At 47.5% G+C, this 26,610-nt stretch overlaps 2 protein-coding genes and 1 non-coding gene across 4 annotated transcripts in view; 1 reads left to right on the top strand and 2 right to left on the bottom strand.

Annotated features, from left to right (window-relative positions):
- Positions 1-7,977, top strand: part of LOC115181004 (inversin) — a gene marked incomplete at its 5' end in the record, with an annotated part of 22,284 nt that extends 14,307 nt beyond the window's left edge. The window contains 4 exons of the mRNA XM_029743112.1: positions 58-389; positions 1,288-1,487; positions 4,924-5,010; positions 6,521-7,977. Of these exons, the coding sequence (XP_029598972.1) occupies positions 58-389; positions 1,288-1,487; positions 4,924-5,010; positions 6,521-6,627 (726 nt within the window). The remainder of the gene's footprint in view (positions 1-57; positions 390-1,287; positions 1,488-4,923; positions 5,011-6,520) is intronic.
- On the bottom strand, positions 4,428-4,500 carry trnat-cgu (transfer RNA threonine (anticodon CGU)). Its single transcript has one exon. It is a non-coding gene; the product is annotated as a tRNA-Thr (tRNA).
- Positions 7,969-26,610, bottom strand: LOC115180986 (testis-expressed protein 10 homolog). 2 transcript variants are annotated; one of them, XM_029743091.1, is made up of 18 exons: positions 26,477-26,610; positions 25,974-26,178; positions 25,706-25,893; positions 24,033-24,359; positions 23,727-23,942; positions 23,275-23,521; positions 23,080-23,192; positions 22,466-22,722; positions 22,232-22,367; positions 21,941-22,110; positions 19,466-19,643; positions 13,504-13,592; positions 13,252-13,385; positions 9,974-10,054; positions 9,712-9,896; positions 9,407-9,569; positions 8,905-8,952; positions 7,969-8,652 (listed from the first exon to the last, which is right to left on the bottom strand). In XM_029743091.1, the coding sequence occupies exons 2-18, from the start codon at positions 26,157-26,159 to the stop codon at positions 8,542-8,544; spliced, it is 2,829 nt and encodes a 942-aa protein (XP_029598951.1). In that variant the 5' UTR covers positions 26,160-26,178; positions 26,477-26,610; the 3' UTR covers positions 7,969-8,541. The 2 variants fall into 2 exon arrangements, with proteins under 2 accessions (XP_029598951.1, XP_029598950.1); XM_029743090.1 differs by lacking the exon at positions 8,905-8,952 and having other exon boundaries at positions 9,359-9,569.

The following is a 26,610-nucleotide window of genomic DNA, read 5'->3' as shown; positions in this document are numbered from 1 at the left end:
ACTCCTTCCAACACACACACTCCCTCCAACACACACACTCCTTCCAAAACACACACTCCCTCCAACACACACACTCCTTCCAAAACACACACTCCTTCCAACAAACACACTCCCTCCAACACACACACTCCATTCAACACACACACATCTACTCGCCCCACCATGGATCAAGAAGCCCCCAGCACCAGGGAACGCACCCCTAGAAGCAAGAGAGATACACACACCAACTCACCCAACCCCAGACACAGAACACGCCCTGCCACAGACCATACCACCTCCTCCAGCAAGAACCACACTAAAGCCTCCACACAGTCACACCGCCCCAGCAGCAAGCCCAGGGAGGGGGACAGAGACCAGGCTGCCTGCACTATCCAACGAGCCTGGAGGAGGTAAGGTTGAAGCCTGCTTTTCATTCTTCCCATTCCCTCTCCAAGCTGAGCCAGTACTGGGGGTACTGCCATGGAATAGAGCCTGTGGCCCCTTTACCAAAGCAGAGGGGCTCAGGTAGTTTCTCTCTGGACCGATACCAAGGTTGGCTCTGAGATGGCTTCCCAAACAGCCTGGAGGAAGTGTGTGTATGGTTGAAAGGAGGAGGGGTATACTGTGCTCCACAGTAGCGTTCTCTCATACCATGAGAGTGTGGCAGTGCCATGTGGTGCCCACATGTCTTCCCTCCACACACACACACACCAACTTACACACAACCCCCTCTCGCTCTCTGTGGTCTGGCTGCCTGCCCTCCTACCATCAACACCTCCATGACGGGGGAGAGAGGGGGGAGGTGGGGGAGACAGGGGGTATAATCTGGAGCCCTCTCAGTGTTTTAACGAGAGGCTAAAAGTTCAGGCGTGCCATTCTAATAGCTACCAGCAGCCTCTCATTCAGGATCTACTACCCCACATTGGAAAGCCCTCTGTTCCCAGCCGCCAGTAGATGTGTGTGCGTGCAGATGCGTGCACTGATTTAATTGTAGTATACAAGTAATAAGCTTTTTCTACTAAGCTCTTGAAGTATGCCATGGCTGGGTTTAGTTCCCCTAGAGGAAGTGTTATGTATTGATGCTGAAGAGTAGCGGACCCAGAATTGAGCCTTGTGGAACCCCTGAGGTTGGACAGTGAATTATTATTTGTCACCCCTCTTAAACCAGCTTTTCCAGGGATGCCTGTAACATTTTTAAGTGAACTGAATAATGTCCAAATGTCATGTGCTGTGTAATATAAAAACCGAATAGGTTGGACAAATGAAAGCCTCTCTAATGTACCGTGTTCTGGGTGTGTTTGTGTGTAGGTTCCATGTGCGAGGCAGATTGAGGGAGGCTTTTGGTGCTGGGAAAGGAGTGGAGCCACCTGAGGTCGCCTCCCTCCTGATCCAGCTGCTCTGGGATAGGGCGGCTTTCCCTGGTCACACCCCTATTAGGACCAAGCCTGAGGCCAGAGTTCCACCCACCAAGACAGCAGCCAAGAGCTCAGTGCTGCAAAGCATCTATGGTAAAGCCTGGCGTTCTGTCCAGAATGTTTGATTCTGTCTTTAATTTGTTTAAACTCTGAACTGTTAACATTTAGAAATAAACCAATTCTTAACAGCGCCTAGTCGCCTACTGTTGAATGGATGCATTACTGCCGAGCTGCAGATCAAACTCCAACATGGAATTAGTATAGGGAGGTGTACAGTCCGCTGAAGATATTAATATCTGTATAGAATTAGTATAGGGAGGCTTACAGTCCGCTGAAGATATTAATATCTGTATAGAATTAGTATAGGGAGGTGTACAGTCCGCTGAAGATGTTAATATCTGTATAGAATTAGTATAGGGAGGCGTACAGTCCGCTGAAGATGTTAATATCTGTATAGAATTAGTATAGGGAGGCGTACAGTCCGCTGAAGATGTTAATATCTGTATAGAATTAGTATAGGGAGGCGTACAGCCCGCTGAAGATATTAATATCTGTATAGAATTAGTATAGGGAGGCGTACAGTCCACTGAAGATGTTAATATCTGTATAGAATTAGTATAGGGAGGCGTACAGTCCGCTGAAGATGTTAATATCTGTATAGGATTAGTATAGGGAGGCGTACAGTCCGCTGAAGATGTTAATATCTGTATAGGATTAGTATAGGGAGGTGTACAGTCCGCTGAAGATGTTAATATCTGTATAGAATTAGTATAGGGAGGCGTACAGTCCGCTGAAGATGTTAATATCTGTATAGAATTAGTATAGGGAGGCGTACAGTCCGCTGAAGATGTTAATATCTGTATAGAATTAGTATAGGGAGGCGTACAGCCCGCTGAAGATATTAATATCTGTATAGAATTAGTATAGGGAGGCGTACAGTCCACTGAAGATGTTAATATCTGTATAGAATTAGTATAGGGAGGCGTACAGTCCGCTGAAGATGTTAATATCTGTATAGGATTAGTATAGGGAGGCGTACAGTCCGCTGAAGATGTTAATATCTGTATAGGATTAGTATAGGGAGGCGTACAGTCCGCTGAAGATGTTAATATCTGTATAGGATTAGTATAGGGAGGCGTACAGTCCGCTGAAGATGTTAATATCTGTATAGGATTAGTATAGGGAGGCGTACAGTCCGCTGAAGATGGTAATATCTGTATAGGATTAGTATAGGGAGGCGTACAGTCCGCTGAAGATGTTAATATCTGTATAGGATTAGTATAGGGAGGCGTACAGTCCGCTGAAGATGTTAATATCTGTATAGAATTAGTATAGGGAGGCGTACAGTCCGCTGAAGATGTTAATATCTGTCTAGAATTAGTATAGGGAGGCGTACAGTCCGCTGAAGATATTAATATCTGTATAGGATTAGTATAGGGAGGCGTACAGTCCGCTGAAGATATTAATATCTGTATAGAATTAGTATAGGGAGGCGTACAGTCCGCTGAAGATATTAATATCTGTATAGAATTAGTATAGGGAGGCGTACAGTCCGCTGAAGATATTAATATCTGTATAGAATTAGTATAGGGAGGCGTACAGTCCGCTGAAGATATTAATATCTGTATAGAATTAGTATAGGGAGGCGTACAGTCCGCTGAATATATTAATATCTGTATAGAATTAGTATAGGGAGGCGTACAGTCCGCTGAAGATATTAATATCTGTATAGGATTAGTATAGGGAGGCGTACAGTCCGCTGAAGATGTTAATATCTGTATAGGATTAGTATAGGGAGGCGTACAGTCCGCTGAAGATGTTAATATCTGTATAGAATTAGTATAGGGAGGCGTACAGTCCGCTGAAGATGTTAATATCTGTATAGGATTAGTATAGGGAGGCGTACAGTCCGCTGAAGATGTTAATATCTGTATAGAATTAGTATAGGGAGGCGTACAGTCCGCTGAAGATATTAATATCTGTATAGGATTAGTATAGGGAGGCGTACAGTCCGCTGAAGATATTAATATCTGTATAGGATTAGTATAGGGAGGCGTACAGTCCGCTGAAGATATTAATATCTGTATAGGATTAGTATAGGGAGGCGTACAGTCCGCTGAAGATATTAATATCTGTATAGGATTAGTATAGGGAGGCGTACAGTCCGCTGAAGATATTAATATCTGTATAGGATTAGTATAGGGAGGCGTACAGTCCACTGAAGATATTAATATCTGTATAGAATTAGTATAGGGAGGCGTACAGTCCGCTGAAGATATTAGCAGACCTCCATCTAAGAAATGTACAGTTTCTCGATGAAGGAAAACGGTTGTTTCCTGAGGTGATGGTACGACGCTGTTTGGTTTGGAATGTGATGTTATGTTAAAACAGAATCAGAGTAGCATCAATGCAGAGAGTTAGCAATAACTATTTACCTTATGATGTTAATATACACATGCAATCACACTCTCAGCTGTGAATACATAGTTGTATAATCATATAGAGATGTGTGTGGGTTGTGTGTTGTAATAACTTCTGGTATGGGTTCGGCCCGTAGACACACCTGACCTTCAGCACACATGACCAGGTGATGATGGGAGAATGGGCAGACACCTACTAGTGCCAACACACACAGGCATACACACACAAACATACACACCTTTCCTGGCCTGACGTGGTAGCCCAACCCTTTTCACACATACACACACTGACAGTCCTGTCCACTGTCCTGTCGACTGCTGCTGTGAAAAGTTCAGAGCTGTCAGGGGGAATGTCAGACAACAGCGTGGAGCTGTCTGCTGAACACACACACACTCACGAAACCCATTGTCTCTCTGTCAGACATACAAACCAGTCAACCACATTCACCTGTGTGTGTACAGAGGTATCGCAGACCGTTGGTGTTTTCCCTATTTATTTTGTTCAGGTTCAATCTTCTTACAGGTTGACATTTCCAAGTCGTTACTTCATTCCTTTCACCATGCATTGTTTGGTGGTACAGGTGTAGTGTTGACAAAAATTGTTATCACTTGAAGGCCCCAGCGGGATTTGAACTCGCGACCCCTGGTTTACGAGACCAGTGCTCTAACCACTGAGCTATGGAGCCTTGCTTTTTATAGTTCAACCAGGAGGAGAAAAGGATTTAAATGATACTCCCTTTTGAGAACGAAGACAGACACACACCCAACCTGACAGGCAGGTTACCAGTCAGGCTCCTAAAACAAAGGACTCTCCCTGATCTCACTTATACAGCTTACCTCAGTTTAGCAGTTACAGTTACATGCATGAATGAAACCTAAATGAGATGGATTGCAAATGCCCTATTTTACCTTGGTCTTTCCAGAAGGATTGTGTGTGTACCGATTCACCATTCACCATAGCAGCCCTGGCCAATTTGTATATTTCAGACTTACAATGATGCTATTTTTTGGTCTTGCAGTAGGCTCTCCAGATGTTTCTGTGTATAATGACTGTATGTGTGTGTGTGTGTATATATGTATGGAGATGATGTGTGTTTTTTGTCTTGTAGGAGGTTCTGTGGCCCGAAGGGGGCGCTCTCTCGGGGGTTCTCAGTCTCAGATACTGCTGGACCTGTCACTACGCACACACAGCCAGCGTGAGTACTATCACACACACACACACACACACACACACACACACACACACACACACACACACACACACACACACACACACACACACACACACACACACACACACACACACACACACACACGCACCTGGGTGTATTACACGCACAGATCACTGGTTCACTAGCCACTTTAATAATGCCACTTTAATAATCTTTACATATCTTGCATCACTCATCTCATATGTACACTACTGTTCAAAAGTCTGGGGTCATTTAGAAATGTCCTTGTTTTTGAAAGAAAAGCTCAGCTTCATTAAATAGTATCCGCAAAACATCAGTCTCAACGTCAACAGTAAAGAAGCGAGAGTTGCAGAGTTGCAAAGAAAAAGCCATATCTCAGACTGGCCAATAAAAAGAAAAGATTAAGATGGGAAAAAGAACACAGACACTGAACTCTGCCTAGAAGGTCAGCATCCCGGAGTCGCCTCTTCACTGTTGACGTTGAGACGGGTGTTTTGCAGGTACTATTTAATGAAGCTGCCAGTTGAGGACTTGTGAGGTGTTTGTTTCTCAAACTAGACACTCCAATATACTTGTCCTCTTGCTCAGTTGTGTACTGGGGCCTCCCACTCCTCTTTCTTTTCTGGTTAGAGCCAGTTTGCGCTGTTCTGTAAAGGGAATAGTACACAGTGTTGTACGAGACCTTCAGTTTATTGGCAATTTCTCACATGGAATAGCCTTCATTTCTCAGAACAAGAATAGACTGATGAGTTTCAGAACAAAGTTCTTTGTTTCTGGCCATTTTGAGCCTGTATTCAAACCCACAAATGCTGATGCTCCAGATACTCAACAAGTCTAAAGAAGGCCAGTTGTATTGCTTCTTTAATCAGGACAACAGTTTTCAGCTGTGCTAACATAATTGCAAAAAGGTTTTCTAATGTTCAATTAGCCTTTTAAAACAATCTACTTGGATTAGCTAACACAACGTGCCATTGGAACACAGGAGTGATGGTTGCTGATAATGGGCCTCTGTACGCCTATGTAGATATTCCATAACAAATCAGCCGTTTCCAGCTACAATAGTAATTTACAACATTAACAATGTCTACACTGTATTTCTGACAAATTTGATGTTATTTTAATGGACCAAAAAATTGCTTTTCTTTCAAAAACAAGGACATTTCTAAGTGAACGGTAGTGTATATATTGTGTTTTATACCATCTATTGCATCTTGCCTATGCCACTGTGTCATTGCTCATCCATATATTTATATGTACATATTCTTATTCCATTCCTTTACTTAGATTTGTGTGTAGCAGGTAGTTGTTGTGGAATTGTTAGATTGCATGTTAGTTATTGCTGTACTGTCGGAACTAGAAACACAAGCATTTCGCTACACTCGCATTAACATCTGCTAACCATGTGTATGTGACCAATAAAATGTGATTTGATTATGGGAATAGAGTGATGTGGATGAAATGTACAAAATCAGTTTCCTCTGTTAGCATGTTATTTCTGTGTGTGTTTTTGCAGTGAGCAGTGTGGAGTGTGTGCACCTGTGTGATGCAGTGGGGCAGGCCAGCCAGTACTCCTACCACCTCAGACCCCACAGCTCTGGACAGGGCCGGGGGAAACACTGACGACCACACACACACCCTGCATGTGTCCTTCGTGGCTCAGTTGGTAGAGCATGGTGCTTCTGATGCTTGGGTACTGGGTTTGATTCCCAGGACCAGCAGCCATATGTAAAATGTATGCACGTGTGACTGAGTTGCTTTGGATAAAAGCATCTGTTAACACACATATGTTTGTATGCCATTTATCTTGAAATTACTTACCCAACTGCCTTATCATGGTGGAGTTATTGGCCAGATTGTAAACAGAGCATCTATATACTGACAAGAGGGGGCCCCAATGGTGTGACTACAGGAATATGTTTCTGCAGAGGTGGGAACTCTTGAGCCAATGAGGGCAGGTTTGCACGTGAACAACTCTGATATAACTGACTTCTCAGAGATGCCATGTGTGTCCACTTATCAGTACACTTGTAATAACCTAAATATTACAAAATGTATATTAGGTCAAATAAGCCTCACTCATCAATTCAACACTCATTGACCACCATATAAAGAAATCCCCACTTGGTCTGTGTCGTGCTGTATTTTCAGGCAGAGTTATGCCTCTTCCTCTCAGATTGTACTCTCTTTCTGTGCCTAGTATTAACCATGGAGGAGTTCTTGGCCTGATTGTCCTCTCTTCCTGTGTCCAGTAGTATAAACAAAGTTATGAGACGTCACAGTCATGACCTCACGGAGTTAAGTCAACCGACATGGTATGTGTGCAAGATAATTTCAACCATACAGAAAATGAACACACACACAATAACCTTTCCTCCCATGTGGAGAATGAGGCAGTCTGTCAACAGCCGGTCATACAGCCAGCCCACCTGCAGACGCTGACACACACGCCTGCTTGCAGACACACACTCTTCCCGTCAGCCATAACACTTGTACTAGGTTGTAGTCCACTCTACCTCAGTATCTACCTGAGCAGGTTCCCACAGGCATGCATGCCCCTCCCACTTTCCCCCTCAGCCATAATAGTAGGTACAGATGTACAGAAGGTCATTTAGGTCCAGAGGGTACAGGTGTACCTGTGCTTTCTCTGCAGAAGGACTCTGTGGAGGGGGGTATATTTATGCATTTTATACACACTCCGTTACTCTTTAATTGTATATTATACATCACTTCCTGCCTTAGTTGACTTAAAAAGTTAGCCAGATGTTTGTGGCACCTCATCAAGGGGAACTGTCACTTTAAAGATAGAAACTGTGTTTCAGTGTCGATGCTGTTCACTCTGATGCACTACTGTTGAAACAATCAGATGTTAAGGCTTTACATTTATGAATGAATACCAGCCTCAATGTTAATGTCCATGTTTTTCTACCTTTTTAGAAAACTTCTCAAATAAATACATTGATAAGTTTCATTGACTCAAGCTTTATTTTCTCTTTTTGTAATAAAAGCAGTAATCAGTTGAGAAATCCTTTAATTCAATCCTGGTCTTGGAGATGCAGTGTGTGCAGACATTAGTTCCAACCCAGCACTGATTCAGGCGATCAGTTAAACAAGTATGTTAGTGCTGCACTGTAACTAAAGCCTGCACATCATTTTATCTCTCCAGGACTAGTGGTGGCCACAATACTTAGCAATATGAAGAAGACAGTTGGTTTTGGGCCAGGAATAAAAGCTGAATGAGGAGGACAGAGAGACCGATGGGGAAGACAGGATGTCTGAGGTTAGACCAGGGGTGTCAAACTCATTCCACGGACGACCGAGTGTCTGCAGGTTTTACTTTTTACCTTTCAATTAAGACAATCAGGTGAGGGGAGTTCCTGACTCATTAGTGAACTTAATTCATCCATCAAGTACAAGGGTGGAGCGAAAGCCTGCAGACACTCGTACCTCAGTGGAATAAGTTTGACATGTGGGTTAGACAGTGGACAGACAACAGTAAGACGAGCAGAAGGGTCTGTGGTTGGTTTGGGGCCTAGGTCAGTAGATGTCTCGGAGCCCCAGGTTTCCCCGGTGAGTCGCCATGGTTACGCTGTAGCAGTACAGCAGGTCAGTCATCCACTGCTCCTTGGACTCACCTCGACAGTACCTCTGGAACACACACACCATCATTAGAACCTCAAGAACACACACACACACACCTCACACTGACGTTTTTATTCTATCATGATACTTGTTTAAGTTTCCTTACTACAGTGAGGTCCTGTATAATGTGTTGTAGTAGAGTTGCGTTAGCCAGCATGTGCTTGAGTAGTTAACTGTGTGTTTACCGTGAGGTCCTGTATAATGTATTGTAGAGTTGCGTTAGCCAGCATGTGGTTGAGTAGTTAACTGTGTGTTTACCGTGAGGTCCTGTATAATGTGTTGTAGTAGAGTTGCGTTAGCCAGCATGTGGTTGAGTAGTTGACTGTGTGTTTACCGTGAGGTCCTGTATAATGTATTGTAGTAGAGTTGCGTTAGCCAGCATGTGGTTGAGTAGTTGACTGTGTGTGTTTACCGTGAGGTCCTGTATAATGTATTGTAGAGTTGCGTTAGCCAGCATGTGGTTGAGTAGTTGACTGTGTGTGTTTACCGTGAGGTCCTGTATAATGTGTAGTAGAGTTGCGTTAGCCAGCATGTGGTTGAGTAGTTGACTGTGTGTGTTTACCGTGAGGTCCTGTATAATGTGTAGTAGAGTTGCGTTAGCCAGCATGTGGTTGAGTAGTTGACTGTGTGTGTGTTTACCGTGAGGTCCTGTATAATGTGTTGTAGAGTTGCGTTAGCCAGCATGTGGTTGAGTAGTTAACTGTGTGTTTACCGTGAGGTCCTGTATAATGTGTTGTAGTAGAGTTGCGTTAGCCAGCATGTGGTTGCGTAGCGCTGTATGCTGCAGCAGCAGGGACAGTATCTGGGCCAGCTGAGGCAGCTCCTCCTCACATAGGTCCCTAACTCGCAACGACTGCAGAACCAACCGCAACAGCCGGGGAATGCTGCTCAGCGCTGCCACACACGCGCCCCACACTGCCTCCCTGCAGGGAGAGAGAGAGAGAAAGGTTGGACACAATCTATACACACACACGCACGCTCCCCACACCGCCTCCCTACAGGGAAGGAAAACGGTTACACACACAGAGACAACATGACTGCACAGAGAGGTTACACACAGGCTACCTCTTGTGGTTGTTCTCTGAGGCGGTGTCCTGCTGTAGGGTCAGTAGCAGAGACAGTAGGCTGAGGCAGCAGCGGGACAGGAACCTCAGCAGAGGTTCACTGGGGAGGAAGGACAGGTCCAACAGTCTGGCCACTGCTCTCAACAACCCTGCTGCCATACTGTCTGGTACCACAGCCAGACCAGTCTGGGAGGGAGAGACACAGTTACACACACACACACACACACGCACAGAGATGAGTACACACAAGTACACCATCTCACCAGGTTCTTGCAGATGCCGTTCTGCAGCACGTCGAAGCACTGTGAACGAGACCCTAGCGTCTCCAAGCAGTGGCACACTTCCTGTGGGCGGGACATACAGACAGTGGTTAATATCACTTTCTGCTGTTTTAAAGGTCATATTTCACAACATTAATATCATTCATATCGGAGTGTCTCCCGAGTGGGGCAGCGGTCTAAGGTGCTGCATCTCAGTAGGCTGGACACATGACATGTTTAACAATGCTTTTTTCTAATAAAAACTAGTTCATTGCATCCGCAGTGGAGCCCAGTTTCATAATATTACCATATATGCCAGGTGCCTGCCGTAGTTTTGAAGTGATCATGAAAAAACAGGCCTTATTTTAGGGCATTTTTCACCCTGCCAGCTCCTATTAGTTCTATTAAACACTGTGGCACCAACTCGCCTTCCAAACGTTCTAATCCCAGTTTATTGTACTGTCACAATGTCTGCTTTGCTATTGTTGGCAATGGAGACCTGTGCACCTTGTTCATAGTTCAAATGTAAACAACTAAAAATTACTCATGGACCTCTGAGGTCGTCCCATTGTTTACTACAGGGAAATATAGGTATGTCTGTCTATTTTGCCAAATATCGCGGAATGTGTATATTTAGATTTTCTTTTAAATTGGACACCATTTTAATCATGAGAATCTCCTCTTTCTAATTATGTAAGGCTGGGCAGTGTATCTCGTTGTCATTAAATGCTATCCCCGAAATACCTTTTGCCCTTGGAACGCCGAGCTCCCCACATTGTTTTCCTATGGAGAAGCATGCTGGTATATTTCGCCAAATATCTCACAATGTGTATATTTCGATTTTTTTTCAATTCGGACACCATTTTAATCATGAGAATCTCCTCTCTCAAATTATGTAAGGCTGGGCAGTGTATCTCATTGTCATCAAACGCTAGACCAGAAATAGAAGTTGCCATTTTTTCCCTACTTCCTCGTTATGCAGACATAAGCACACTTGGCACCATCGAGTTGCGGATGTTAACTTTCAACACAAGTTGTTCTTTTTCAGTTTCGTCCTAAGAACAGATTTTAGTGGTAAAATAAAAAGGGATACATTTTTTAGTGCCATTTAGGCGAAATGGAATTCTAAGCATCACTCCAGTCAAAACAGTCTCTGCAAATGTTCCATTCCATTCATTTGCTATGGGCTCGCGCAAGTGTTCCAGCTTAGCCAACGTTCTTGTGCCATTTTCAGCTTTGGGTGAATTTTGACTCGTTCTATTGTCCAGCCTAATCTCAGTACAAGAGGCGTCACTACAGTCCCTGGTTCGAATCTAGGCTGTATCACATCCGGCTGTGATTGGGAGTCCCATAGGGCGGCGCACAATTGTCCCAGCGTCGTCCGGGTTTGGCCGTCATTGTAAATAAGAATTTGTTCTTAACTGACTTGCCTAGTTAAATAGAAAAATAAATATAAGTCTGCTTGATTACAAATGACGTAACCAATATGTTACACATCCACCAGATACCTCTCCTCTCCTCCACATCCACCAGATACCTCTCCTCTCCTCCACATCCACCAGATACCTCTCCTCTCCTCCACATCCACCAGATACCTCTCCTCTCCTCCACATCCACCAGATACCTCTCCTCTCCTCCACATCCACCAGATACCTCTCCTCTCCTCCACATCCACCAGATACCTCTCCTCTCCATCCACATCCACCAGATACCTCTCCTCTCCTCCACATCCACCAGATACCTCTCCTCTCCTCCACATCCACCAGATACCTCTCCTCTCCTCCACATCCACCAGATACCTCTCCTCTCCTCCACATCCACCAGACACCTCTCCTCTCCTCCACATCCACCAGACACCTCTCCTCCACATCCACCAGATACCTCTCCTCTCCTCCACATCCACCAGATACCTCTCCTCTCCTCCACATCCACCAGATACCTCTCCTCTCCTCCACATCCACCAGACACCTCTCCTCTCCTCCACATCCACCAGACACCTCTCCTCTCCTCCACATCCGCCAGATACCTCTCCTCTCCTCCACATCCACCAGATACCTCCCCCTCACACTCCCCCTTTTCCTAGAAATGAAAGGGTTAAGCGAGGCTGGGTAATGGGAGCTGACGTGGCAGACCTGACCATCTTTTTAAACAATGTTTTATGAGCCCAAACAACCAGGAAGTGTCTGTGTGAGGAGGGTGAAATCCAATAGCAATAATGGCATTATGGAGGGATGGAATTAGAGGACAAATGAAGGAGAGGCACACGTCACCTTCTTCTCTAATCAACATCACCCACAACCATTCATCAGACAAACCACATTACACCACACGTGCAAATGTCTACTTAGTCATTTTTATATCTAACAGATGGTCTTTCTCCACACATCCAAGAGATACATAACAGGTTGGGGCCAACAAGTACATTACAATATGTGGTTTTTAGTGCTCCCTACATCTCTATGTCACTGCTCACATACACACTGTAGAGAGCGACAGAGGGGTACAGGTGAGACGAGGGCATCACACAAACTTCAGAGGTGAGAAACAACGTTCAACTTTTCCTCATTAACTTCAAATCAAAACCCAATTTGTCATTACGTTCTATTGAAATGAGGTGTGTTCAATGTGTTAGAATGTGTGTGTGCGCCAGCCCCCAGACCTGTGCACCTGTTGGCATTCTCTCCTCCATTAAAAACAATCCTGTCTCATTAGTGGAATCAGAGCAGACATGGTCCGTTCCCTAATCCTGTCCCCCCTGCCCCCCCAACCCTCAGTCTGATTGACTCAGACATGGAGAGGAGATGAGCAGGATCCCAGGCTCTAATTGAAGAGCTGAATTAGTGATTATAGGCCCCCCTCCACACACACCTCTTGCTTCGGGGCACGTTTCCTTTAACGCTCATTTCCGAGCACAAATGTCACACTCCCATCATGCCACAGGCTCTCATTAATATTTCTACATTTCCACAGTGTCCGATAACCACGCAGACACAGCCTGCGCAACGCGATAAAGGTTCCCCTCTCGGCCAGCGCGGTCAGATAAATCTTCCCCCCTCTGAGCCCTGTGTGTGACACCAGGGGGAACTAAATAACAGACAGTGTCCAGAACACCTCTCTCACAGGTACACTACACTGGCAGAAGTGCTCAGTCTCCATCTCGGTCGCTGTCCTTCTCTTTTCACATTTTACACTCCATCTCTCATTCACCCTCTCTTCCTGTTCCTGTCACAACAGTCACTTCTAAAGCCCTGCTAGGTGTTCTGAGGGAGGTGTGTCCTGACCTCCACCACGTCCCAGTGGTGTGTGAACTGCTCCAGGGGGGTGGGGTAGAGGCTGAGGGGGGAGAGGGGGGAGGGAGGGAGAACGCTCTCATCCCCAGCCTCCTGCAGGGTGGACAGCTCATCAGATGAAAACCCTGAAAGAGAGAAAGATTGGTCAGTTTTCTTGAAGTGTACTTCTTCACGAACCTGAAGGTTCATCACATCTGTTGAGCAGATATCAGTGAGACAGGAAATGTGAGGGCGGAGCCTGACCTGTGAGGGTGGAGAACAGGAAGCTGATGTAGTCAACATCATGCAGAGTCGCGTCCTGAGACCCTACTGACCAGCCACTCAAAGAGGACCTGAAACACACACAGGTTACTTTGGAGTGAGAAAGTGGAGGGTCTGGAGTGTTGGTGGAGTGATAGAGAATAACAAAAGTCCTCTTACAGGATGGAGGATTGTTCCAGTTTGTTTTCTGACCATATGGATCACACCTATGTCTATTTCTGTACGCTTACCTGGAACTGACCACATCACACAGAACTGAGTTTCCCCCGAGCGCACAGACAGACAGAGACAGACAGAGACAGACAGACAGAGAGACAGACAGACAGACAGACAGACAGAGAGACAGAGAGACAGACAGAAAGACAGACAGAGAGACAGAGAGAAAGACAGAGAGAGACAGAGAATGTGTCTGTGCGCAGGGTGGGGGTGAGGAGGAGGGGGGGGGTCAGAGATAAATACATGGTGTGTTCTGAAACAGACACGTGACTTAACAAAAAGATAAATATCCCCATCCTTCCATGACGTCTCTGCCACATTCCACTGCCCCAACCCCTAGTCTCTCCACACACACACACAAAACCCAAACCACTAGTCTCTACACACACAAACTGCCCCAATCCCTAGTCTTTATAAACACACACACTGCCCCAACCACTAGTCTCTACACACACACACACACACTGCCCCAACCCCTAGTCTCTACACACACACACACACACACACACTGCCCCAACCCCTAGTCTCTACACACACACACACACACACACTGCCCCAACCCCTAGGCTCTACACACACACACACACACACTGCCCCAACCCCTAGTCTCTATACACACACACACTGCCCCAACCCCTAGTCTCTACACAAACACACACACAAACACACACACACACACACACACACACACACTGCCCCAACCCCTAGTCTCTACACACACACACACACACTGCCCCAACCCCTAGTCTCCACACACACACACACTGCCCCAACCCCTAGTCTCCACACACACACACTGCCCCAACCCCTAGTCTCTACACACACACACTGCCCCAACCCCTAGTCTCTACACACACACACTGCCCCAACCCCTAGTCTCTACACACACACACACTGCCCCAACCCCTAGTCTCTACACACACACACACACTGCCCCAACCCCTAGTCTCTACACACACACACACACACACAGCCCCAACCCCTAGTCTCTACACACACACACACTGCCCCAACCCCTAGTCTCCACACACACACACTGCCCCAACCCCTAGTCTCCACACACACACACTGCCCCAACCCCTAGTCTCTACACACACACACACACACACACACACACACACACACACACACACACACACACACACACTGCCCCAACCCCTAGTCTCTATACACACACACTGCCCCAACCCCTAGTCTCTATACACACACACACTGCCCCAACCCCTAGTCTCCACACACACACACACACACACACACACACACACTGCCCCAACCCCTAGTCTCCACACACACACAAAACCCCAACCACTAGTCTCTACACACACAAACTGCCCCAACCCCTAGTCTCTACACACACACACACTGCCCCAACCCCTAGTCTCTACACACACACACACTGCCCCAACCCCTAGTCTCTACACACACACACACTGCCCCAACCCCTAGTCTCTATACACACACACACACACTGCCCCAACCCCTAGTCTCTACACACACACACACACACTGCCCCAACCCCTAGTCTCTCCACACACACACACACACACACTGCCCCAACCCCTAGTCTCTACACACACACACACACACACACACACACACACTGCCCCAACCCCTAGTCTCTACACACACACACACACACACACACTGCCCCAACCCCTAGTCTCCACACACACACACACACACAAAACCCCAACCCCTAGTCTCTACACACACAAACTGCCCCAACCCCTAGGCTCTACACACACACACACACTGCCCCAACCCCTAGTCTCTACACACACACACACTGCCCCAACCCCTAGTCTCTACACACACACACACTGCCCCAACCCCTAGTCTCTACACACACACACACACACACTGCCCCAACCCCTAGTCTCTATACACACACACACACACACACACACACACTGCCCCAACCCCTAGTCTCTATACACACACACACACACTGCCCCAACCCCTAGTCTCTACACAAACACACACACACACACACACACACTGCCCCAACCCCTAGTCTCTACACACACACACACACACACACACACACACACACTGCCCCAACCCCTAGTCTCCACACACACACACACAGCCCCAACCCCTAGTCTCTACACACACACACACACACAGCCCCAACCCCTAGTCTCCACACACACACACTGCCCCAACCCCTAGTCTCTACACACACACACACACACACACACACACACTGCCCCAACCCCTAGTCTCTATACACACACACTGCCCCAACCCCTAGTCTCCACACACACACACACACACTGCCCCAACCCCTAGTCTCCACACACACACACACACACACACACACACTGCCCCAACCCCTAGTCTCCACACACACACACAACACCCCAACCCCTAGTCTCTACACACACAAACTGCCCCAACCCCTAGTCTCTACACACACACACACACACACACACTGCCCCAACCCCTAGTCTCTACACACACACACAAACACACACTCTGCCCCAACCACTAGTCTCTACACACACACACACACACACACTGCCCCAACCCCTAGTCTCTACACAAACACTGCCCCAACCCCTAGTCTCTACACAAACACACACAAACACACACACTCCCCCAACCCCTAGTCTCTACACACACACACACTGCCCCAACCCCTAGTCTCTAAACACACACTGCCCCAACCCCTAGTCTCTACACACACACACACTGCCCCAACCCCTAGTCTCTACACACACACACACACACACACACACTGCCCCAACCCCTAGTCTCTACACACACACACTCCCCCAACCCCTAGTCTCCACACACACACACTCCCCCAACCCCTAGTCTCCACACACACACACACTCCCCCAACCCCTAGTCTCCACACACACACACACTCCCCCAACCCCTAGTCTCTACACACACACACACTCCCCCAACCCCTAGTCTCTACACACACACACACTCCCCCAACCCCTAGTCTCTACACACACACACACACACACACTGCCCCAACCCCTAGTCTCCACACACACACACACAGCCCCAACCCCTAGTCTCTACACACACACACACTGCCCCAACCCCTAGTCTCTACACACACACACACACACACTGCCCCAACCCCTAGTCTCTACACACACACACACACACACACACACACACACACACACACACACACACACACACAGCCCCAACCCCTAGTCTCTACACACACACACAGCCCCAACCCCTAGTCTCTATACACACACACACACACGCACAGTCCCAACCCCTAGTGTCCACACACACACACTGCCTCAACCCCTAGTCTCTACACACACACTGCCCCAACCCCTAGTCTCTACACACACACACACACACACACACACAGCCCCAACCCCTAGTCTCTACACACACAGCCCCAACCCCTAGTCTCTATACACACACTGCCTCAACCACTAGTCTCTACACACACACACACTGCCTCAACCACTAGTCTCTACACACACACTGCCTCAACCCCTAGTCTCCACACACACACACTGCCTCAACCCCTAGTCTCTACACACACACACACACTGCCTCAACCCCTAGTCTCTACACACACACACACACACACACTGCCCCAACCCCTAGTCTCTACACACACACACACACACACACTGCCCCAACCCCTAGTCTCTACACACACACACACACACTGCCCCAACCCCTAGTCTCCACACACACACACACTGCCCCAACCCCTAGTCTCCACACACACACACACTCCCCCAACCCCTAGTCTCCACACACACACACTCCCCCAACCCCTAGTCTCCACACACACACACACTCCCCCAACCCCTAGTCTCTACACACACACACACAGTGCCCCAACCCCTAGTCTCTACACACACACACACACTGCCCCAACCCCTAGTCTCTACACACACACACACACAGCCCCAACCCCTAGTCTCTACACACACACACACACTGCCCCAACCCCTAGTCTCTATACACACACACACACACACACACACAGTCCCAACCCCTAGTGTCCACACACACACACACTGCCTCAACCCCTAGTCTCTATACACACACACACACACACACACACAGTCCCAACCCCTAGTGTCCACACACACACACTGCCTCAACCCCTAGTCTCTATACACACACACACACACACACACACAGTCCCAACCCCTAGTGTCCACACACACACACTGCCCCAACCCCTAGTCTCTACACACACACACTGCCCCAACCCCTAGTCTCTACACACACACACACACACACAGCCCCAACCCCTAGTCTCTACACACACACACACACACACACAGCCCCAACCCCTAGTCTCTACACACACTGCCCCAACCCCTAGTCTCTATACACACACACACACAGCCCCAACCCCTAGTCTCTACACACACACACACACACACACACACACAGCCCCAACCCCTAGTCTCTACACACACTGCCTCAACCCCTAGTCTCTATACACACACACACACTGCCTCAACCCCTAGTCTCCACACACACACACACACACACACACACTGCCTCAACCCCTAGTCTCTATACACACACACACTGCCTCAACCCCTAGTCTCTACACACACACACACACACACACACACACACTGCCTCAACCCCTAGTCTCTACACACACACACACTGCCTCAACCCCTAGTCTCTACACACACACACACACTGCCTCAACCCCTAGTCTCTACACACACACACACACTGCCCCAACCCCTAGTCTCTACACACACACACACACTGCCCCAACCCCTAGTCTCTACACACACACACACTCTGCCCCAACCCCTAGTCTCTACACACACACACACACACTGCCCCAACCCCTAGTCTCTACACACACACACACACACTGCCCCAACCCCTAGTCTCTACACACACACACACACACTGCCCCAACCCCTAGTCTCTACACACACACACTGCCCCAACCCCTAGTCTCTACACACACACTGCCCCAACCCCTAGTCTCTACACACACACTGCCCCAACCCCTAGTCTCTACACACACACACACACACACACACTCCCCCAACCCCTAGTCTCTACACACACACACACACTCCCCCAACCCCTAGTCGGGTGTGTGTGTGTGTGTAACACCACCCCAGAGAAACACTGGGTGTCTCACAAATACACACACACTTGCTGGCGATGCACACTGATGACATCATGCGTTATGCAAGGCCGGATGCGTGTGAGAAATCACTGGCAAACCACAGCATGACCAAACAGCAGAACATTGATATGCTCACACACAACAGCACACTAAAGGACCAACACTGCCATCTAAAGGTCTAGTGCACTAGAAATTCCCATCAAGTACCATCAGCGCCAGGCCTTGTTATAAACCATGAGCTCATGACACTGATCTTGTGCCACAACCCTCGACGTGCCTTAATTGGTTGATTGTTTGATTCCATTAAGGTGGCGAACCATCGGTCTGCTCTCCCCTCTCTAACCGGGAACGACTGACAGCTCTCTCTCTCTCACACACACACACTTTTATGAATTGAAAACTCTACTCAGAACATTTTTAAGTGCAAGAGAAATGATGTCAAACCGTAAAGGCCACGTGATGTTGGTCTGCCCTGGATATCATCTCCATGTTTTGAGGATGAAACCTCAACGGTCAAACGCTGTTTAAGTTTAAACCACATGACTCTCACATTTCTGTGACACAGGGATCATGTAAGAACCTCAGTGTGTAGCTTTGGGAGGTTGTTGGGGTTACCTGAGGTGTATGATGCGTATGAGGGAGGCAGCCAGGCCGGCAGAGACGCGTCCCGCAGTGCAGCAGCGACTCAGATTGGCCAACAGACCCTGTGACATCACAGGCAGGAAGTAGAGTAGCTGGACCAATCGCTGCTGAGACTCAGCCGGTAACAATACCACACTGCCCTCCTGTGGGTCTACACACACACACACACACACACACACACACACACACACGTCAATATACAAACTCTACAACAGTGGTTCTCAACTGGTTGTCTCAGGACCCATATTGAACCAGGTTGTCTCAGTCTTGACCCAATATTCGCATCGAGAAAAATAGTCAAAATACAATTTGGAAAACTATTTTTAATTCTATATTGATATTAAATGTAGCAATTATATGACAAGGGAACAACATTCCCACCTCTTTCATTCTCAATAATTACATTTTGCCCATATTCTTGATTAAGAATTTAAATAAACTCACTGGTTTGAGACCACAAAATCAACTAAAATGCTGCTAAAAGCGTTATATAAAAAAATACTGTGATTGAAGAACTTTTTCAGAGATTAAATTATTTAGAAAATGTACATTTATTATCAACTCTAAACACTTTCTACCTTGTTAAAGTCGTTAAAGTTCACCAGTTTGGCTGCTCTACACATCACTAACTACAGCTCATACACTATAGCAGAGGATGGTAACTGTGGTCCTGGAGAGCCTGACTTCCTGTCCAACACACCCCATCATTAGAATCACCTGTAACCAGCAAGTCACTGATTAGCTGAATCACATGTGTTAGTGCTGGGCTGGAACAAAAGCTTGCACTCCTGTACCTATCCAGGAGCATGGTGTTGTAAACACACACACCGTACCTAGCAACAAGGAGCCAATGGTGACGTAAAGAGTGAATGGACTATCCATCACCAGTTTATGGTCTAAGAAAGAAAATCATCAAACAGACAGAGATAAAGAGAGGGAGATAGAGAGAGTAGTAATGATCAGATCGTCTGTATTATGTTATGTTGGCTGCTGACGCACGTTGCTGATGTCACAGACCATTCAGACAAACAGAGTCTTGTGATGGTGAATCGCCCACTCTGTCTTCTCTGGGGCCTTTAATCATAACACAAACCCCCTCACCAGTTCTGTCTTCCATAGGGCCTTTAATCATAACACAAACCCCCTCACCAGTTCTGTCTTCTCTGGGGCCTTTAATCATAACACAAACCCCCTCACCAGTTCTGTCTTCTCTGGGGCCTTTAATCATAACACAAACCCCCTCACCAGTTCTGTCTTCTCTGGGGCCTTTAATCATAACACAAACCCCCTCACCAGTTCTGTCTTCCATAGGGCCTTTAATCATAACACAAACCCCCTCACCAGTTCTGTCTTCTCTGGGGCCTTTAATCATAACACAAACCCCCTCACCAGTTCTGTCTTCTCTGGGACCTTTAATCATAACACAAACCCCCTCACCAGTTCTGTCTTCTCTGGGGCCTTTAATCATAACACAAACCCCCTCACCAGTTCTGTCTTCTCTGGGGCCTTTAATCATAACACAAACCCCCTCACCAGTTCTGTCTTCTCTGGGGCCTTTAATCATAACACAAACCCCCTCACCAGTTCTGTCTTCTCTGGGACCTTTAATCATAACACAAACCCCCTCACCAGTTCTGTCTTCCCTGGGACCTTTAATCATAACACAAACCCCCTCACCAGTTCTGTCTTCTCTGGGGCCTTTAATCATAACACAAACCCCCTCACCAGTTCTGTCTTCTCTGGGACCTTTAATCATAACACAAACCCCCTCACCAGTTCTGTCTTCTCTGGGGCCTTTAATCATAACACAAACCCCCTCACCAGTTCTGTCTTCCATAGGGCCTTTAATCATAACACAAACCCCCTCACCAGTTCTGTCTTCTCTGGGACCTTTAATCATAACACAAACCCCCTCACCAGTTCTGTCTTCTCTGGGACCTTTAATCATAACACAAACCCCCTCACCAGTTCTGTCTTCTCTGGGACCTTTAATCATAACACAAACCCCCTCACCAGTTCTGTCTTCTCTGGGGCCTTTAATCATAACACAAACCCCCTCACCAGTTCTGTCTTCTCTGGGGCCTTTAATCATAACACAAACCCCCTCACCAGTTCTGTCTTAGGTTATATTACAACATAGGTGCCCTCCACCACTCACAACCTCCACCCCGTTTAATAACTGATACTCCTCCAACATGTCTCTAGCTTGTACAACATGCTCCCCTCTCTCTCCTGCTATGTTCAGATGGACCTTTACTGCCCCCCAGTGGAGAAACATAGAAAACATCTCCAAAAGGTACATTGTCTTTTGTGTCTTTTCTAGCATGCCATTTAGTGACTACCTGTTTAGTAACTATCTGCCCGACTGTTATAAGTGGAGCTTCACGTGTGTGTTTTTGTTGTTGTATATACCGTAGAGCTTGCATACAGGTGTGTGTGTGTATTCACCGTAGAGCCTGCATGCGTGCGTGTGTAGGGAGTTCAGCAGGGCCTTGTTCCCGCGGGAGGCAGCAGCCTGGATGGAGAGGAGGAGCCTGTCTGAGAGGGCAGGGTTACGGTGGCCCAGCTGGGACAACTGGAGCGGTAGAGCAGCCAGCCACCGAGACAACACTCTACTCCTGAAGGGGGAGCCCGAAGAGGAAGACTTTTAGGAGCAGAGTAGTCTACCCTGCAGACTTGGTTATGCCTACATATATCTTTGGTTATTTGGTACAGTAAACACTAGAACGTGTGTGTTACCTGGCGATGTGTGTGTGGTTGTGTTCCTGTAGGTACAGTCTGCTGTAGAAGGAAAGTAGCAGTGTTCTGGTCTGCAGATTCAGGTTCATCTGCTGGTACTGAACATACACCGCCTGTAACAGGTCCTCCGTCACCGCTACACACACCACCGGTTAGGACGCCAGACATGTGAACACCACGTTAACTCATAACCGCACCCTAACAGCCCACACAGACACACACACACAGTCTTACCCCTGCTGCGTTGTGTGATGACCATTCTCCAGACAGTCTCCAGGAGTGTATGCAGGTGTCTCTGGCTCAGCTTGGCCCCACTGGACAGAGTCTCTTGGACAAACCCTCTCAGAGGCATCAGCCACTCAGCATCGGGCTCCTGGGCTGGCCCCTCCCTCTGGCCGAGGGTAACCATGGAAACCATGACCTGGCAGAGCAGCACGTTCAGAGCCAAGGGTTCCACTGTCTGCCCTGGGATTGTAGGGGCCTGCTTACTCCTGACACACCACACCCAAACACACACACTTTTAATTATGTCCCCCCCAGTCATTTTGTGCTGATATAATATATCATAATTACTAATAGCTCAAACTGTTCAATGGTCAGAGCAAATGTTTAGGAAGAAAACAGAAACCGCTGTTTGTCCTAACTGCTAACAGCTGAAATGTAACAGTGGTTCTACGACTAAGCAGAGCATTCAGTGGACTATAGACCAGATGTTCTCCCCCAGAGTTTCTCTCACGACCCGATTTTCAAATCAGACGACCTATATGGGGTGGCGACCCCTAGTTTGGGAAACGCTGGAGAACCTACACATACACCAAGGGCCCTAGCGCCACCTCACCCCACCTTACCTCTTGGGGTCCGTCTTCCGCCTTTGTTTAGGGGTGTCCAGATTTCCATAGGGGAAGTTCTTCATGAAGTGCTGCTTAAAATCCCCCAGGTACTCACTGCGAAACCACGCATCCTAAACACACACACCACTGTTAATAGAACAAAGGTAACCACATGTTATACTGAGAGAGAACGCCTGTGTGTGTGTGTGTTACCAGTGTTTCCTGGTGTTCTCTCTGTGGCGCCAGCTTGTGTAGCAGTTGTAGTATGGAGAGGACCTGGTACATCAATGACATGGCGTCGGGGGTGAGGAGATGAGCACTGTCAGTCTTGCTCCGGTCGCTGGCACTAGCCTCTACCCAGACGTCTAGTAAAAGGGGCACCAGGGTGGAGGCAAAGCCCCGTACAGCCTCCCCTGTGCCCAGCCCCTCACTCACCCCAGCCCCAGGCTCAGTCTCCGGCCTACAAATACAGTGGAGGAAAGGGACAGATGATGAGCAGGACAGGAGAGTGAGTCAGCAGAGTGTGTGCGTGTGTATATGCTTGTTAATGAAGTGTGTGTGTATATATGCTTGTTAATGAAGTAAGTGTGTGTGTGTGTGTGTGTGTGTGTGTGTGTGTGTGTATATATGCTTGTTAATGAAGTGTGTGTTTGTGATGTGCGTACCTGAGTTTGAAGGTGGAGTGCGGAGTGGGCGTGGCTCCTGAATGTTCAAACACCTGAAATCCACCTTTTCTGTAGGTAAGCTCCTCCCAGCTGAGCTCCAAAGGTACGTTAGCTCCTCCTTGTCCATTCAAAACACTGAACATGTCACCTGAGACACATGCAACCCCCTCCTCCCCTCGCCTCTCCTCAACTACCGCCTGAAGAAAACGCCACAGTCTGGAAAACACACAAACACAAAGGTCACGCCAGAAAAATATATGTACACACCAATAGGATACTGCTAACTCATTGCAAGTGTATGAGTACCTGAACAGCACTGTGAGTCTCCACTGCTGACCAGTCACGTTCCTGTTAGGGTTGACTGACAGGGCCCAGCTCCTCCCCTTCCCCTCCTGCCCCTTCCTTGCCCCGCCCCCGGTACTTCTGTGTGAGATCAGCTCCAGGAAGTTGGTGAGCAGCAGGGCGGGACGAGCGGCCAGCAGGGCAGGATAGTGGTCCAGCAAAACATCGAGGACCTTCATGGCATCCTCCTGGATACCCGTCTCGATGTGGGTCATGGCACAGGAGAGGTGGGCAGAGAGGAGAGGGAAGAATGGAGACGTCCGCTCCGCTGGCACACTCTGGGCTATGAACCTGAGCAGGGCACGGAGAGGGTAGAGGTTAAAGGTTAGGGAGGTGCACTAGTAGCAGGAGAGTTTCTGGTTCAAATCTCATATTGGGTAGGAAGGTGCGACAGTAGAAGAACTGGCATTAAGGCATTTCTCCAAGGACTGTGCTGCTCTCAAGTGGTGTATGGTTTTGTGGGGGTTGGAGAACAGACACTGTGGACACTGTTAACAAACCTCCAAACGAGCTTCAATGCCATACAACACTCCTTCCGTTGCCTCCAACTGCTCTTAAATGCTAGTAAAACTAAATGCATGCTCTTCAACCGATCGCTGCCTGCACCCGCCCGCCCGAATAGCATCACTACTCTGGACGGTTCTGACTTAGAATATGTGGACAACTACAAATACCTAGGTGTCTGGTTAGACTGTAAACTCTCCTTCCAGATTCATATTAAGCATTTCCAATCCAAAATTAAATCTAGAATCGGCTTCCTATTTCGCAACAAAGTTTCCTTCACTCATGCTGCCAAACATACCCTCGTAAAACTGACTATCCTACCGATCCTCGACGATGTAATTTACAAAATAGCCTCCAACACTCTACACAGCAATCTGGATGCAGTCTATCACAGTGCCATCCGTTTTGTCACCAAAGCCCCATATACCACCCACCACTGCGACCTGTATGCTCTTGTCGGCTGGCTCTCGTCGGCTGGCCCTCGCTACAAATACATTGCCAGACCCATTGGCTCCAGCTCATCTATAAGTCTTTGCCTTATCTCAGCTCACCATAACAACACCCACCCGTAGCACGCACTCCAGCAGGTATATCTCACTGGTCACCCCCAAAGCCAATTCCTCCTTTGGCTGCCTTTCCTTCTAGTTCTCTGCTGCCAATAACTGGAACGAACTGCAAAAACCACTGAAGCTGGAGACTTATATCTCCCTCTCTAACTTTAAGCACCAGCTGTCAGATCACTGCACCTGTACATAGCCCATCCAACTACCTCATCCCCATACTGTTATTTATCTTGCTCCTTTGCACCCCAGTATCTCTACTTGCACACTCATTTTCTGCACATCTATCACTCCAGTGTTTAATTGCTAAATTGTAATTATTTCGCTACTATGGCCTATTTATTTCCTTACCTCTTTACTCCATTTGCACACACTGTATATAGATTTTTCTATTGTGTTATTGACTGTACATTTGTTTATCCTATGTGTAACTCTGTGTCGTTGTTTTTGTCACACTGCTTTGCTTTATCTTGGCCAAGTCGCAGTTGTAAATGAGAACTTGTTCTCAACTGGTCTACCTGGTTAAATAAAGGTGAAATATATTTTTTTGTCATAACAAAATACTTTCCTAACCTGAGCAGGCGTGTGGCAGACATCCGTACATTCGGGTCCTTGTCTGTGAAGACAGCAGCAGCCTCGCTGAGCAGACTGAAGAGGTGTTGGTCTAACTCTGAGGGGTGAAGGGTCAGCAACTCCCTCAGTCCCACAAGAGCTCCCTGTTTCACTGTACCACTGTAGTGATGCAGCTGGGACAACAGGTCCTAGAGGAGGGGAGGCACACAGCATAAGGTACAGTAGAGGATTGTGTGTGTGTGTGTGTGTGTGTGTGTGTGTTACCTACCTTGATGTTGAGCTTCCTGTGTGTGGTAAGTGCATTAGCATCTTTCTTCAGCTGTTCAGTTAGGTTTATTCCCTTGGTGCGGAAGTTGATGTTGGTGGCGTTGTCAGCTTTAGGCTTGGTCTTCCCCACCTTCAGCTTGACCTTCTGGAAGTCATCCTGCCTCTTCTTCTTCTTGCACTTGGTCATCTCTGCTGGATTGGACTATCTGTGGAGAGAAACATGGGGAACATCTTAAATTGCAACCAATTCTCTAATATAGTGCACTACTTCTGTTCTGACCAGAGCCAAACAGGGTTGATGTTGATGAAGTGGTTCACTATATGGGGAATATGGTGCCATTTGACACAATAACAAAGTGTGTGCTAGTGCTGGACCAGGAGACCACAATCACAGTGGGCAGCAGTGAGTTTGCAAGCCAGCATGCTATCGGCTCTTACACAGAATCTATAAGTAGTAAACCCAGATTAATTGATTGCGTTTTGAAACGTAATAATAATACCCACGTGTGTTGACACTGTCAGAAATAATTGTGCATGCAGTAGCGTTCCCGCGCCGAATGTAGCTTTTGAAGACGGTCAATTAGCAAAACCAAGCTCGTGTTGTTTCTTTACAAACATGGGCCTTTCTCTTTGATACG

Source organism: Salmo trutta, unplaced genomic scaffold (assembly GCF_901001165.1).
Source record: "Salmo trutta unplaced genomic scaffold, fSalTru1.1, whole genome shotgun sequence".
NCBI lineage: Eukaryota > Metazoa > Chordata > Actinopteri > Salmoniformes > Salmonidae > Salmo > Salmo trutta.
The sequence above is the reverse complement of the archived record's forward strand: the minus strand, read 5'-3'. Positions and strand labels throughout refer to the sequence as shown.

Excerpts from the sequence above, each read along its gene's own strand:
- LOC115180986 (XM_029743090.1), bottom strand. The coding sequence starts at position 26,159 with ATGACCAAGTGCAAGAAGAAGAAGAGGCAGGATGACTTCCAGAAGGTC. Across the intron at positions 19,644-21,940 it reads GCACGCATGCAGGCTCTACG|ACCCACAGGAGGGCAGTGTG; the intron begins GTGAATACACAC and ends GTGTGTGTGTAG. Across the intron at positions 8,653-9,358 it reads ACATTATACAGGACCTCACG|AGGTACTGTCGAGGTGAGTC; the intron begins GTAAACACACAG and ends TGTGTGTTCCAG.